Source organism: Geotrypetes seraphini, chromosome 6 (genome assembly GCF_902459505.1).
Source record: "Geotrypetes seraphini chromosome 6, aGeoSer1.1, whole genome shotgun sequence".
Classification (NCBI taxonomy): Eukaryota; Metazoa; Chordata; class Amphibia; order Gymnophiona; family Dermophiidae; genus Geotrypetes; species Geotrypetes seraphini.
The window spans coordinates 28313876-28331010 of record NC_047089.1 but is presented as its reverse complement, the minus strand read 5'-3'; the positions used below and the strand labels follow the sequence as shown (position 1 = coordinate 28331010).

At 41.6% G+C, this 17135-nt stretch overlaps 1 protein-coding gene across 3 annotated transcripts in view; it reads right to left on the bottom strand.

Moving 5' to 3' along the window:
• The window catches only part of AMOTL1 (angiomotin like 1), a 201617-nt gene extending 185233 nt beyond the window's left edge, over window positions 1–16384 (bottom strand). For 2 of the 3 annotated variants that reach the window (XM_033948869.1, XM_033948870.1), the window contains exon 1: window positions 16286–16384. In XM_033948869.1, the coding sequence (XP_033804760.1) occupies window positions 16286–16379 (94 nt within the window). In that variant the 5' untranslated portion in view covers window positions 16380–16384. The remainder of the gene's footprint in view (window positions 1–16285) is intronic. The other variant, XM_033948868.1, reaches the window with a different exon arrangement.
• Between the last annotated feature and the right edge of the window lie 751 nt (window positions 16385–17135).

Sequence of the window (17135 nt, the reverse complement as noted above, 5' to 3'; positions counted from 1 at the left end):
TAAAACTTCTCCTCTATCGCAACCAGAAACAGGAAGTTGCATCAGAGGAGAAGTTTAGGGCAGCTTCATGCGACTTGATGAAAGACTCAAGCAGCTCAGAGACAAAAAAAAAAAATTGTCAGTGAAGGTGAGGGTATGGGAGGAGGGAGATGCCTGGACTGTGGTGATCAGGAGGAAGGGGGCTGCTGGCCCGTACGAAGAGCATTTAAGGGAAGTGGTGAGAGAGGGGGAGGGAAGAGAGGAACAGACGCTGAAGGAAAATGGCTAGGAGTGGGGAACAGACGCTGCATGGAAATGGGTAGGAGAGAGGGGAACACGCTGGAAGGAAGTGGAAGAGAGAGGGAGAGGGGAGGTAGGAGCAGACACTGAAGGGAAATGGCTAGGAAAGAGTGGGGAACAGATGCTGCATGTGAATGGGTAGGAAAGAGAGAGGGGAGGGAGAAGCAGATGCTGCAAGTTAGTGGGTAGGAGGGGAAAAGACGCTGCATATTGGTAAGAGAGGGGAGAAGACGCTGAAGGAAAGTGGAGAGGGGAGACAGTGGAACAGATGCTGAAGGGACATGAGGTTGCAAACTGAAAAAACACCATGAACACCTCTCACACCAAGCAGCCTTATGGGGTAAAGACCTAGACCAATTGCTTTCGCCCACTACTTACAAGGAATTCAGGAAGCGCCTAAAAACATACATGTTCTTGAAATACCTAGACAACTGACCCGTTTTTCTCTCTCTCCTCAATAATGGTCCTCCTGACCTCTTACTCACTTCCTCTTTCCCCACCTAAGTCCAACTATTCTGTACCTTTCTAATCTTTTGTAATCCGCATAGAACTTCACGGTATTGCGGTAAATAAACTGTTATTATTATTATTATTATGGGGAGGAGAGAGAGGGGAGTACATATTGGATGGAAGGAGGGGATGAAGAAAAAAAAAAAGGCACATGCTGGATTGGGGAGACAGATACCAGATCTGAAGGGAGGAAAAAAGGAGAGAGATGCTAAGAAAGATGGAAGGGCAGAAGACAGAGATGCCAGACTATGGGGGGAGTGGAGAGAAGAAGATGGGTGAAAGACCAATGGTGTGGGGAGAGGGGAGTGGAGGGAGAGGCACAGTAAGAAAGCAGATACAATATGGAAGAGGCAGAGAGAAGGATGGAAGGAAGAGAATGACGCCTTGGATAAAGGCAGATTAAAAATGTTTTAAATAAATAACATCCAAAACTTTTCCTTCACTAGAAACTTGTTGAGACCCCTGAGGTCCAAAATTGGACGAAGACCTCCCGTCTTCTTCGGAATAAGAAAGCACCAGGAGTAAAACCCCCGGTTCCTCTGATCTGGAGGAACCTTCTCGATAGCATTGAAAAGAAGAAGGAATTCTATTTCCCGAAGAAGAAGGGACATTTGATGAGGGTGAGAAGACTCTTGGAGGATGATCTGGAGGAATATCAATAAAGTGAAGAGAGTATCCCTCTCAAATGACTTTTAGAACCCAGAGGTCTGTGGTAATCAATTCCCAGTGAGGGTAACAGAGTTGAAGCTGTCCTCCGATGGGTTGAGGAAGAGGTTGGGATACAGGTACAGCGACTATGCTGTCTAGAAGCACGTCAAAAAGACTGAGCAGGCTTCTGTGGAGCTGCTGCCTGGGCTTTTTGAGGACACTGTTTCTTCTGCTAAGGCCGAGCCGTGGCAGCAGGTTTGGAAGGATAGCACCTTTGATAGGACGACTTAAAAGGCTTGGACGTTGAAGGCTTAGACTTCACTAAGGCATTCCAATATTTTTCATGATCCATAAGCTTTTGAGTGGCATTTTCAATAGTCACCAAATAGCTCATCACCAATCTATCCTGGAGGTTGATATCCATATTAGAAACTCTGAGCCATGCTAGACGTCTCATTGCCACTGACATAGCCGATGCTTTGGAAGACAACTTAAAGGCATCATAAGCCGATCTTGCCATATACTTACTGGCCAGGGAAACAGTGTGAGAGATGTGATGAAAATCATTTTGCTTTGAAGGAATGAATCTATCAAAAGAAGACAATTTCTTAACCAAATGCTTGACTTAGCATGAAATATTGAAATTGTAGTTGAGGACTCTGTTAGCCAACATGGTGTTTTGATATGCGATGGCCAAACTTGTCCATAGTGCACCCCTCTCGTCCCGGGGACACCGAGGCATAAACTCTGGATGGAATAGATTTTTTCAAAGTTGATTCTACCACCAAGGACTGATGCTGAAGTACTGTTTGTCAAAACCAGGAGAAGAAATGATTTTGTATAGAGAGTCCAATTTTCTGGGAACCACAGCAATTTGTAAGTGGAGTTTCCCAGTTCTTAGTCTCCTTGAGAATACCATGTAATAGGAGACAAAGAAGTTATTTAGGAGGCTCATCATAGTCCAAAGCCTCCAAATATTCAGCATTATGAGCAGAATCGGCTTCTAACTTGACTGGAAGCTCTTTGCCCAATTGCCGAATGAATTTTGTAAAAGAGTTTTTCAGTAGGAGACTTGGAGGGGCATAATCAAAAACAATGTCTAAGTCCCCTTTTGGCCTAAGTCCCTAGGCGCACAAAGTAGGCAGCAGGGAAATGTCCATTCTTGAAAAAAACATTCAAAATTTGTTTTTTTTTCGAGAATGGCCTACCTATATATTCAACAGTTTAATCACCCAAACCGCCACTATGTCTGTTTAGAACACATTCCCGACCAAAAAATCACCCAAATGCCCAAAACAAGACCTTTTAGGCAAAAGAGGGGTCAGTCCTTCACCTAAAAGCACGAACCTCTAACTGGCATCTGTCATAAACAACGCAAGTTAGAGAATCCTGGAACGTTCCCCCCCCCTTGCAATGATAGCAGCAGGAGGGAAATCCAGTCCTTCCTGATCAAAGCCACCACGACTCCTCCCCCCCAAATGTTCCCCAGCAGGAGATGCCCAACCAAAATCTTAGGTTGACCCATGTGCCTAAGGCCCCTCCTATGGGTGGGGCCTTATGCGCCTTGGCCAATCAAGCCCTTGGCCCCTCCCCGCTGCATCCCACAATGAACCGGGAAGGGGGAGGCCCGCCATTCAGACGAAGGTGGGTCTGTAGGTCAGACGGAGGAAGGACCCATATATCCATCAAAAAAGGTTAGAGGGGGGACTGGAGGATTCAGGGGGGAGGGTTCAGGTGGAGTTAGGGGGGTCCTGGTAGGGGGTGGATGGGCTGGGCTATCCGGCAGGGGAGGTAGAGGGTGTCTGGCAGGAAGGACTGGGCATCCCTCCTGACAGTAAAGAGCACGCCAGTTCGGGGAAGGGGTTGGGAGGCGACAGGAGAGTTTGTGCATCTCTCCTGCCACGATTGTTACAGGGAGGAAGGGGGACTGGTTCCATGATTCTCTAACTGGCATTATGACAGACACCGATTAGAGAATCATGCTTTTAGGCAAAGGACTGGCCCCTTCTTCACCTAAGAGGTCTTGTTTTGGATGTTTGAGACTTGGGCGATTTTTTGGTTGGGAATGTGTTCTAAACATACACTTAGTGGCGGACTGGGCAATTAAACTGCTGAACATACAAGTAGGCCATTCTCCAAAGAAAACAACAAAAAAAACACGTTGGACTTTTTTTGCTGCCTACTTTGTACGCCTAGGGCCTTAGGCCAAAAGGGGACTTAGAAATTGTTTTTGATTATGCCCCTCCACGTGTTTAATTTATTTAGACTCCTGAAGAAGGTACAGTTTTCTATACCGAAACACCTGCCGTGTTGAGTCTTTTGTACATTTAAAGAACTGAATCTCTGCTTTTAATAAAATTTTGTGTTTGGAAACATCTCTAGTTTCCCACTTGTTTTTTCTTTGATAAATTTGTGTTGCCCTGTGTTTTGACATGACATTGGAATGATATTCATCTCTATCCATGACTTTTATGCAATCCTGTTCCCTCTCCCTCTTGCTGGAGGTGGGGGAAAGTGGGGAAAGATTCTAAAAGTTTCTGTGCCTAATGGTGTATGAAAAATAAATCTAGCTCTGCCAAACTGAAATACTGCTTTTTGTCCATTCTAGCACTGTTGATACTAGCAAATGTGTATCAGCATTTCTGTTTCTAACTAGCTTTTCACAATGAATGTAGCACAGGACTTTACAAATTGTGGTTGATGATGACAGTGTAGGGGGCTACAGCAACCAAAATGTAAGGGGTATTAACTGGAGATGCATCTGGTTAGTTGGAGGAAGCTGGACAGATGTGAGAATGGGAATGGCTAGTGGGAAATGACTGGGTGAGGGAGACAACTGATTAGAAAATGAGAAGACGGGGGAAACTGGTAGTGGGACAATGTGATAGCCAGTTGGGGATTCAGATTATTCAGGCCAAGTAAGGAAAATTATTTGAGACAGGGTAGGGGGACTGAGAGACAGAGACTGGCGGGGATGAGGGTGAAAGAAAGAGACTTTAAGGGACAAGGAGATGACAAGGACACTGGTGAGAATGAGGAGCTGAAAGAAAAAAAGATAGTGTGAAAGAGACCTGCATTAAATTGAAACTTCTGATTTACTAAGCTTTTTCCTCATAGTCATAGAATAGGAAAATAGCATTAATAAATCATAACCTATAGGAGCTGTGGCATATATCATGGGAGATCTCTTGCCTCCTGCTATCCCATCTAGCTCCTGAATCCAGAGCAATGTTTCAAAGGCTGGTGTAGCAGGGGCAATGATTTCAGTGATACACTACATGTGCCAAAAATAAAAACATTGAGCTAATAGTGATAGATTCAAAATAAATTTTCATAGTGAAATTCTGTAACCAGTTTGTGAGCGTGGTTTAGATTTTTGGTCCTAGAAATACACAGCTAGACACGACCAGCAATAGAGCAGAAAAGTTCTTTATTGGCTTAAACAAAACATTCCCTGATTCCTGTTGCTTCACAGGATTAGGCACACAGAAAAACATTCTCTTGAGTTTTCAGGAGTCCTGAGTTGAGCCTGGAGCTGTACTGCCACACCCCAAACACAGGTAGCCAGACCTTAGAACAAGTCTTACATGTAGTTAGTACAAAGAATTGGCTTACCTCAGCCAAGTACTCTCTGGATGTTGAAGTCAAGGAGTATCCCTAAACTAGTTCTGGCCTGGCCTTATATACTGTACTTCCTGGCAGCTGCTTTCCTGACTCCTCCTCCCTTTGTCACTTTCTCCTGAGGAGCTACCTATGTTAACTGGTTCTGACAATGTGGGGTAGTAATGTCCTCCATCACATACCTTCCCCCTTAGCTCAACCATGCCTGGTTGAGTGACTACAGTCTGGGTTCACTACCTCCCGAGATAGAAAGCTAGCATTAACATTTTTTCGGCCTGCCTGATGTTGCACCTCAAAGCTAAAGGCTTGAAGGTGAAGGAACTGCCACATTATATGTGCATTCAAGTCCTTGTGGTGAGCCATCCACTGAAGAGATGCGTGGTCAGTGACCAGCAGGAAGTGTTGTTCCATTAATCACTTTCTTCAACTGCTTTTGCCAGCTATATTTTTCTCTTGAGTTTTATAGTGTTCTTTTCTATATTTTTTCTGCATTCTTCTGCATTTCATAAAAACCATTGTTTTATTCTTTCAGTTGGTTAGTGGTTTCCTTTTTCTCTTGCTTTTGTTTACATTCCTTTTGATAAATGTTGTAGTAAACCACTTTGCTATACATACTAGGAAAAGCACAATAAACCATCAGCATGTGATATTCTGCCTGACCCTCCTAATATGACTACTGCTGTATATCACCAATACAATGAGTTGCCTCTCACCTTCCGAAATTTGTTAACAATATGACAGCCTTTCAGAAACTCTGCCTATCAATATGTGGTAGGGGTTGCTTGTCTTTTCTGCTGTATTCTTCCTCATTTCAGCATGTGATCTACCTGCATATCTTTCACTAAATCTTATCTCAGAAAAGCCCATACCAATGTGCTTTCACTCGCTAGACTGTTTATGTTCCTTTACTATGTCTATGAGGTCTGCCTGATTCTACCGCTGTGATTAGACTTATTAAGGGTCAATGAAAGGCTCTGTATATCCCCATATGATTTTATTTCCTATCAGTTTGTGATGGGTTCTGTTGTCCTCTGCTGTTGTAATGGTTTGTTTTTTTCCCCCTGTGATTGTACTTCTTAATATCATCAGACGCAAGGCTCCGGCTGCCTCTGGTTATGCGGCCAGATGGCCTCTGCTGCGGCTGTGACATTTCCCTCCTCTGACGGCCGCTCCCGCTGTGACTCCTCCTATCACATCAGCACCTGCGGGGTGGGCTCTGACGGCCTCAACCTCCTGTGACTCTTTCCTCTTTCACATTAACATCTGGCAGGATGGGATCTCGCGGCCGCTCCGGCAACGGCTCTTCCAAAAACTCCGGCCTGGTCCTTCACTGTCGCGCCTGCTGCTCCTCGTCGTCACCCTCACCGCAGCCCGAGGAGAAGCCCATTATTGAAAATGAAAATGAAAATGATGGCTACAGTCTAAACTGTCGTGCCTGCTTCTCCAACGCCGCGTGCGACCTGCTGGCCGAGTGCCGTTACTGCAACGGTTCCTCCAACAACCAAGCCCCTGCCGTGCAGAACTCCGCCCCCCCGGTCCGCGAGCGAGAGCGTGAGCGCGAGCGCGAGCGCGAGCGCGAACGCGACGACGGCGACTCAGACTACCAGTCGTGTTGCAGCTCTGCCCTTTCAGCGATGGGCGCCGACGGCTTGATGTGCGAGTGCCGCTCCTGCATTAGCAATGGCCAAGGCCAAGGGCAAGGCCAAGGCCAAGGCCAAGGGCAAGGACAAGGTCAAGGACAAGGACAAGGACAAGGCCGCTCCTCGTCGCCCGAAGGATCGGGCACCGAGTGTCGCTGTTGCTGTGCCATCATCTGCAGCAAGGGAGCCGGCGGCAAGGGAGGCTTCGGCAACGGCAAAAACGGCTACGGCAATATTACCGGCGGCGGTAAAGGCGGCTACGGCAGTACCAATGGCGGCAAGAGCAACTACGGCAGTGGGGGCAAGAGCTCTGGCGGCTACGGACACGGCGGAAAGAGCAGCTACAACGGCGGCAAGGGCACCTACAACGGCGGCAAGGGCTACAGCAGCGGCAGCGGTGGCAACGGGAAGGGCGGAGCCGATCGCTGCTGCTGTTGCGATTTCTCCCTCACCTCTGTGGCGTTGAAGATGAGCAAGAGGCAGGAATGAGGGGCAGAACAAGAAACTTCCGCAGCGCCAGGGCCACGCAGCATCCCTAACACTTAGTGCTTTTCTTTGGACTTGCAACTATCCGCTTCAATTAGATAACGGCGTGAAACTGATCTTGAGAAAGGCTTGGTGTGTTTTGTTGTTTTTAGGGAGCAGGAGTTACCCTTACACATTCAGCGTAGGAAAGTTTCCTTTAAAACGATAAATAAGCATAAGGGTAAATGTGTGAGAAGTTTCAGAAAAAAAAGATTGGGATGCTTTCTTTTTTTTTTCTTATTAATCGAAAACATTAGACTTACAGTGTTCCATAAATCTTTCTTAGCATAGTTGGTAGCTAATTTCATGGGAGTTTTTGAAGGCATATTTCATTCCAATAGGCTGAGGGTACAGAAACCAGTAACAAACTGGTTGAATTTGATAACCTTGAATATATACATAAAAAACCCTGTTAACCATAAAGTTACTAAATGGTTGAAAGAAATGGTTAGTGCTATATTACAGTATATACTTTTTTATTTAATTAGAAGGAGCAGTCATTGATTGCCCTTGAATTTTGCCTTCATATGTTGAATAAGGATTTCAGCATCCCCTTAAATTACTTCATAAAAGCGATTATTTCAGAAGGAGGAACAGAACTAGCAAAAAATTGACAGCACATCACTTTGCACATGTATCATATGCAGTAAATTATGTCCCTGCTGCAACAAAGGCTAGTACTTAGATCATAGGGCTTTGAAAGCTGAAAGTTTCATTGCCTTCTCTGTTCCTCAGGGTGACTAAATTATTCCTGCACTCAGACTGTAAGCCATGCTGATAAACATGGTACAGTAAGCAGTCATCCAGTAGCTTTTCATTTATGATAATCTATAAGTGCTTTTTCTCCCTCCCAATAGTGTCATTTTTTTTGCCTCCTTTCATCTTCCTGACATTTTTACCTTATCTTTTCCATTCCAGTCTTTCCTCAGCATGTCCACATAGACGGCTAATGCCACTCAAGTTATAGATTATAAACAGCTATGCAGCCAACAGAAGGAATAAATTAAAGACTGGTACAACTGGGGAAGGAAAGGAGAACTTAGAGGCAGAAAGGAATTCTGTAGGGGTTCCACTGACTTTTAGTAAAGGGATTTATTTTATAGGATCTTTTCTGATAAAGCAACAGTGTATCTGTAGACAACCAGAAAAGGTTGCTAAGATGTGACAAAAAAACTTTAGAAGAAAGGTTTTAAAGTGTTCTCCTTGGCACAGCCCTAAGTGCTTTTGCTCTTTCAAATGCTCTGTCCAAGAGCACCTCTTATCTATGACATAACAGGGAGGGGAAGGAGTAGTGTCAAGAGGACCAACGTAATCCATTAACCAATAGGGTCTTCCCTAGCCAGAGGACCATGTACATGGTGGAGACCTTGATTGTTCCAATGTAACTGCAGACTGTGGACTTGGCATTGAGGCTATAGGGTGAAAATTGGATAATGATAGTGGTAGATGGAGGAGAAGAATGAAAGGATATTGCCATGGACACCATCTACCTATTGACCAACCAGCCACCACTCCATTTTAAAGGGTTTTTCCTTTCCTAAGCAGTCCACCTTATGTCTAGAGGTACAATTTTCTTCAATCACAGGTATAGTATCTAGTCAATCACAGGTATAGTATCTAGTCCACAGGATTCCACATTCCATACTACAGAAGGAAAAGCACAGAGACAAAGTGAGAAAAGAATGAGTATCTGTCTACTCATTCTGAAAGTCGCCAAAACAGAAAAAATTGTGTAGAAGGCTACACAGTCATAGTAAATCTTACTCAGAACTAATCAAGCCTATGGTATTTCCATGAAAGCTCTTTCGTCAATCTGATTCACATAATGTTTGCATCAAAAGTCAGTTTAGAAAGAAAAACAAGGTAGGTTGACAAAAATGAAAGACTGATTTTGCAATAAAGGTAAGCCAAAACCAACAAAAAGGTACTGCAGAGTACAGATAAAGCAAAACAATAAAATACAACAAATAATGGCCAGGCCAACAGGAATCGAAAAGACAATAATACAAATTCAAATAAAAAGTCAAATGAATTATAATCCACCTCATTAAATCCTCAGAAGCCAAATACTGGACACTCAAAAAGCAGCACACAACCCTCCCATTCTCTAAGAAAACTTCAACTCATCAAACAGCCACATTTTTAACTTTTGCCAAAAGAACCAAGTAAGTTACTTCAAGAAAATAAATTATATCTACAAAGAAGCCTTTTAGGTGGTCTAAGCTGCCTAGAAGACGAACAAAGAACATTTTTAACTGCCAAATCCAGTGATAGTCTTGGCTGAGCTGCAATCTAATCTGTCTCTTGGGAAAAACCAGGAAGAGACAACAGCATTAATCAGAGATGGACAGAACAACTGATAGAATGAAAGTCTGAATTAAGAAGTCAAGCATACATTCATAAAACGTCATTCTAGTAATGACACTTGAACATTGTAAGACAACAAAATCATAACCCTGAGATACACATTGTTCTGGGAAGGACAAACTTAAATATGTACTGCTAACTTATTGTATTCTTATAGTATGTGAACATCTAGATTGGACTATAAGAAAGATGGTATATAAATATAACATTCTCTTGGGTACAGCAAGCTCAGTTCCCCAAAACAGACCCAGATGAAAATCAAGACTTGGTTTCAAATAGACCATAAAATCCATCTAGTAGATCCAATTTAATTCCTGATGCAATAACAGATTTTAGCTAATCTTAGATCTATCCCTATCTTAGATCTATCTAGTTTTGAATAACTAGAGGTTATTCAAAACTGTCTTGAATTCTTTTGCTATTTTGCAGCCACCACCCATGAAATATTATACCCCCTCAAGTCTTTCCCTTTTCTCCAAACCCACAATTAGGGTTGAAGGGCTATTGCAAGCCAGTATAAGGTTTTTAGTAGTTGAATATGTATGAAATGGTGTTTACAGAAATTGGAGGATCCAATCAGAAAGGTTTAGAGATTAGTACTAGAGTAGGCCCTAAAAACAGAACAGCATAATTTGGTGATTGGGGGTACAGCAGGAGGCTTAATGCATGGTGCAAAGCCTTTCAGTATAGGTCCACTGCTGAAGCTCTGCCGAGTTCCATTCCCTCTGACAAAAGTGTACTGTGCATTGAAAGATGCAGGCTTGCATTCAAGGCCCTGCACCACACCACACTTGCTGCAGTCTGCATGCAGTGGCAGGCCAAGGGAAGAAGAGGAGATTGCTGGACATGGAGGTCAGAAAGAGGAGATACTGTAGTGGGTGGGGGGGAGAGAGATGAAAAGCTGGGCACCTTGTTTGGAAGAGGAGATGTTGTATGCAGTGCAATTCTTTAAGCATATTATTTAAGCAAGCTAACAAATTTACAATAATTACAGATGGTAGTCCTCTTTGGTTGGAAAACGTTATAATCTGTTTCCCTACAGAACGAGTTTGACCAATGAATTTCAACAGCGTCTCACAACCGAATGAAAGTTCTACGACAGGAAAAAAAAAAGTTGATACTGTAAAGTAATTCTGATAAAATACGGGCTTGAAAAGCACTAATCTGTATCCGATGTCAAAAGCTGCTAGAAATGCGCTGTCTTTCACTAGTAGTACACAACTTTTCTGCTCTTAACCAGCCTTGGAAAGAAGAGGACTTACCTAACTGCTCCGTATTGAACTGTCGAGGAACAAGGGACATTAAAAAACGCGATTGCGTTCAGTCGCGTACCAATAGAAAACCATAACAGATGCCATTCGAGCGATGAACATCTGTTAAAAGGAGGCAATGACCTCTTACTCCCACCTATTTCCTTTACTTTTCGGTCCTACGATCGGATTTTTTTTCTCTTCTACGTTGTGGTACAAACAACGGACCCCCAGCTCCGGATTTTACAAGACAGTCGTTTTGTGTCGTCACCGCTCTTTTTTGAAGATTCATCTGTCCTCGTGCGGCCTGCACGCGCCTACTTCCCGCCCAACGCTGAGCAACCGAGACGGCAGACCCGTTGGAGAAAAAAAGCGCCAAAGCCTCTGTCACGGCGCGCGCTCTATCTCTCTCTCTCTCCAAAATTAAAAACGGATCACGGTGTTTGGGGGGGGGGGGAGTGGGGAGTTAGTACTGTAGTTGTTTCCACGCAAACACGAGTTTGCTGCTCTCAGTGGGTGTTAGTTCTGTGGGTGTTTGCGCACCCTCGATGTTCAGCAGACTCCTTCACTATGTCAAACGAGAGGCAATGGGGTTGAATTTAGCACCTCCGGTCATCTTGGAAAGTTGGCTTCTATGCTGCGTGGTGTAATAAAACGAAACCTGGAATCTGCTTGCATCTAAGAAAACACAGAAGGACCGAAATTAATCCTAATGGATGCCGAGGTACTCGATTATATTCTGTGTACATTTAATCCATAACCCTACTGTCCACCAATCCAGACAGCTTAACCGTTTGTCTGCTGTCTGGCTGTTTAGATTGTAAGCTCTTTTCAGCAGGGACTGTCTTCTTTGTGACTGTACAGCACTACATACGTCTGGTAGCGCTATAGAAATATAGTAGTAGTTTACAGATTTAGATGGTCTGTATTCTTTAAGGCAATAGTTCAAACCACTCTTTTTTCAGGCTGTTAAAAAACATTTTCTATCTTTTCACTTGTGAGATATAAACAATGCATGGGATTCTTATTTTTCTGACAAATTGTACTAGGTGTAACCTATCTGCATTAGCCTGGTAGCATTAGGCTGGTAGCAGAAAGTGCCAGACAGAAAGCAGTAGCCTCCCTTTATGGAATTTGATGTGTGCAATGCAGGACATGAGCACACCTTAGAGCTGTGCTTATCAGTCTTTTTGTGGAGGTGACCTCATGATCCTGCCCAAATAAAATTGTGTTCCCCCCCCCTCCCAGAGTTTGTTTTAATATTTCATGAGTAATTACTATTTATGTGTTTATTTTAACAGATGGTAAAACAATAAAGAAGTGAATGTGGAAGGTGCAAAAGTTTTTGGAACCTTTCCAGTTGTTTCATTACCACCTTTGTCTTAAAAGTTGTTCATAAAGCCTAAAAAATTTGTAACTGCATTGTTTTCAATTTGGTGAATACAATTAGGATGAACAGATTAGATCCTTCTAACATCTCTATCAGAACCATTAAGGCAAAATCTGGAAAACCAAAAAATCTCTACTAGGACTGCCTAAAAACTGATCAGATATACAAAACAGAGATCATGCTGCAAAAGGCTTGTTGAAAAGTTTAGCTGATATGGGAGTAATTATCCACCAGCCTGCAGCACAGCATTGCTTACATAACAATGAGCTGCATGAGAGACTTGTCAGTAAGAAACCTTTATGACCTCATTGCAAATAGGTCAAAAGTATGCAGGAGAAAACCTTAATAAAGTTGAAACTTTTTGGAACAAGGTGCTGTGGACTGATGTAAAAAAAAAAAAAAGAACAGCCACAATCACAGAAGATGCATTTGAAGAAAAGAACCCCATAAAAATTGTTAAATATGGGGATGAATCTATTATGATTTGGGGTTTTATGGCAGGCAGTGGTACAAGAATTATTGTGCAGCAGAAAGAATGGATTCAACTAAAATTATTAACATTGTAGAAGTTAATGTCCCACAGTGAGCAAGACAACAATCTGAAATGTACCTCAAATCTACTATGAAGTACTTTCCAGGGAAGAAAGATGGAGGTTTCAGAATGGACTTCACAGTCTCCAGATATGAATATTATTGAACATCTTTGTAGAAACTTCAAGTGCAGACAAGGAGACCTAAGAAAGTTTCTGAGGTAGAAGAGTTCTGCTGGGGGGGGGGGGTTCTGCCAAATGAGATGTTTACCAAGTTCTGACTAGAAGGGTGCTCAAATGTTTGGACCTCCTATATTAAATGTTTTCTTCTTCTAAATATATAAACAACTTCCAATAAATAGTACAGTAATTATGCATTAAACTTTGGAGAAAAATGTAATATTGTTACCTATAAAGTTTGTCAGCTTCAGTTCACTTAGGGATTTATTGAGCATACATTTTAACCAGGGGCGCCTACATTTAACACTGAATTGTATGTATTCCAGAAAGAGTACAAGAAGCAAACAATTTGCATTGGAGAGGAAATTCTAAAACAAAGTGTCACTGTGAATTTCTAAGCAAGAAGATTCTATGTATAGTTGAATCGCAGAATACTTCTCAGCAGTAGTGGTTACATGGAATGGTTTTCTAGTGGAGACAGTGAAGCCGAAAACTGTAGTGAAATTCAAGAAAGCATGGGGTAAACATGATTTGTAGGTGTAAAGAAGAAGACAGAAATCAACACAGCAAAAGATTCAGTGTTGTATAGTATCAAAATAAATGCACTGTATTTAAGTAACATTTTGTTACTTTTACTTGTAAAGAAGTACAGGATAACATTTTTTACTTTTTCTGAAGTAATAATTTCACCAATTTTCACTACTTTTACCTAGTTACATCTGATGCTTGCAGTAAAAAATAAAAGCAATATATAAATGACAATTTCTCAATAAGCCAAATCAAACAGGAAAACCTGGAACAACAATGGATCATTTCACCTTAAATTTTGTTGTTCAATGACTATAGTCTTTAAGAAAAAAAAAAAAAGAACAGTGGAGTTGCCTGTGTATGTTGAACTAGTTACTGGTCTACAGTCAAACAGAACTGTGATGAATTGGGTCACTTTGAAGTGGAGATGAAGCCGAAGCCGGTAGTACTTCTTGGTGAATAGACATACTGGTATGTCTCTACCATAACAGACTGGTGGCCATCCTAAGGAAAATTTTACATTAGGGTGACTCTCCACTGGATTGATAGTTTTTAGAGAGGAAGCCTGTGTGCTGGCTCTAAGACTGAACGGTTCCCACATATTTGATGTTCTTGCATCAATTCTCGAACATATTCAGAGTTTACAATCAAATGAAAAATTGGCCATTATGATGATAATGATAACGAAGATGAAGATGCAAGTGATGAATTAGAGTAGACCACACTGCTAATGTAGATGAGAATGCCAACGATGATGATAACGTATTGTTCCCTATATGGAAGTCAAGTGTTTCAGAGTAGAGAAGTAGCCTAATGGTTAGAACAGTATGCTGGGAACCATAAGACCTAGATTCAAATCCCACAGCTGTTCCTCATGGCCTTGGGCAAGTCACTTAATCATCCAAGACTAAGGAGAAGGTAGTGGCAACCCACTCCTGTATCACACCAAGCAAACCACAAAAGGAGTGGGTCTCATTGTTTGGTCACCAGGGGTCAACTGACTCAAGGGCACATCTGGTTAGTCAAAATGATGAAATTAAATTTTGTTAGGTTAAAAATATTTTTATTTTGTTATAATGTTTCTCTTGCACTGTAAATATAACCCTCTTCTTTTTCTATCAGTTCCTGTGCAATTCACCTCTTAATGCCAATGGGTCTTATGTTTGCACTGTCAAGTAAAGTGAAGAAATTTTAGATCATATCTGTACTTTCTTCAGTGAGTACAGTTTTCAAGATAGTAGTGTAGTGTTGTCATCTGAACCGCAAGGTATTGGCGGAATAGAAATCACTAATGTAATGTAATGTAATTATTAACCAAGCACATGAATGAAGATACAACCTCTAAGAAATTCTACCACACTAAATAATTTTATGAGTGCAAAAGATCATATTTTGATTCAATAAGAACTTTGTGGACAACAGACAGTGGTTTTAGGTGACACAAAAAGTTGATTTTCATATTACAGATATAGGGGGCACCTTTTAGGAAACCTGCTGGCCGGTGAAGTAAATGCTTCATTGCTCATAGGAATTTACTTCGTTGGCCCATGGTAAAATCCTCTACTGCAGTTTCATAAAAGCCAGTGATAGTAAATAAAATAGTTCCAAATAATTACAAGGATTGAAATATAGCTAACCAAGCCTACCTTAAGCATGTCTTGTAGAGGACCCCAGCTACTATAAATGCTGTGACACATAGGGCAGTTGCAGTTAGATCAATTGTGCACAGATAGATTGGAATCATTACTACATTACAGAAGGACTACATAATGTCTCATGAACTGAGAGCATGTTTCGCCTACAAATGCACAGTGGATTCCCACCTCAGTTCTATACACTGAACCTGAATCAATAGTATTAATGCATAAGGGATGATTCATTGGCACTTATGTGACCATTTCTGGGAAAAGTTGACTAAAGTAATCAGAAACAAAAAAAATTAGGTTTTAATGAATTCTGTTAAAGATAACACTTTGTAATACAATAATCTAAACCCTATCCATTTATGTGAAAAATTTTTAAAGTTGCAGAAATTCAAACATGTAATTCTGCAGACTGCTTGTGAATCCTTGACATGAAAACATGGTCATGCTTAACATTTTGGATCTGCTATTTTATTCACATTTTCACAGAGACGGTCACATATTTGGTTTGTTATCATTCCTCATATAATAAAAACGTTTTATATTGCCTGGAAGTAATAAAAACAGTATAGAAAGGAACACCATTTATTTATAGGAAAACCCTATTCAATCACTATAAATTGGGAAAAATAAACACTTCAGAGCCATGTGCCTTAAAAATGTGTTAGCTATGGATTAATATGCATAATAAAGTTGATTTGCAGATTTTAAAAAGTTCTAATGCATGTTAAAAATGTTTAACAAGAATGTGAACAGTTTAGAAGTTAGCTGCTTTCCTCCTGCCTACTTGATTTGTGGAAATTTTTAAGGGGAGAAGGGTATAAGTGGTTATGGATTGCTTTGTGGGAGGTTACTTTTATTCAGGTGGAGTGATAGTTATGAGAGAGATTGGAAAGCTCAGGGAGTACTTTTTCCCTACACTAACTGCCCTCTTGATTTATTAAAGAGGAACAAGATTAAACTTTATATGCAAATCATGTGTTAAATGAGCACATTCACTTTCACACATGGTCTTTTCAGGATACATGCATTTAAAATCCAATGCACCACACAAGTTAAAAGCATCAGGTTACGTTAATTAACACAGATTAGTACATAAGCCCCTAAATTTGGTAACTGCTAAGTGTTATTCTGTGCATTGAGTTATCCAAAGAATTCTTTCATTTTATTGTACCTTCTCTTGAATTAGCAAGCTGAAGAATCCCAGTACGAGCCAACCAGTTGACTTCATTCAGGATCCAGTTTTCACTGAGGTCCATGTCTCTCATGCAGTCCTGAAAAGTTTACAATGAGATTCTGGTTCAAAGGGATGCAGTTATATCATTAATATTTTCTGAGGAATAAAGAGAAATACTGTAGAAATATCACCAATCAAGGAAGTAGACTGAAATCAGAATTATCCCAGGACAAGCAGGCAGATATTCTCAACATATGGGTGACGTCACCGACGAAGCCCCGCAGCGGACAGCCTTGAAAGCAAACTTGCTTGAATATCTTTGAGCTTTCGAGTGCTGCATCGCGCATGTGCGTGTGCCTTCCCGCCCGAACTAGGGGGGCGCGTCTCCTGTGAGGATCCTCAGTTTGTTATTTTCCGTGGAGCCAAGATGTTTTTTCTTCAGCTCTGCAGCGAAATTTGCCTTCTATTCACCGCGGCTGTTTCTTTTATTTTTTAAAGTTTGGTCACTGTGTATCTCTTTTTTTTCCTTTTCTGTGTAAAAAAAAATAACTAATTGTTTTTCTACCACTCCTTTCGTCCGGTTGATGAGCCTTGGGCCTAGGCCCAACCACTCACTTCGTTCGACACGGAGTTAATTTTTTCTATGTCCCGGCCTCTTACCGGGTTCAAGCGCTGTCGTCAGTGTAATCGGGTGATTTCTGTCACCATGGAAAGAAAACCCGACGTTAATTGCTCCTATCACTATAGATAATGTTCCACTACAAATAGTTAATAACGTAAAAATTCTAGGAGTAATTTTTGATCCTAAATTGAATTTCCACGATCATATTAGTTATATTGTTAAAAC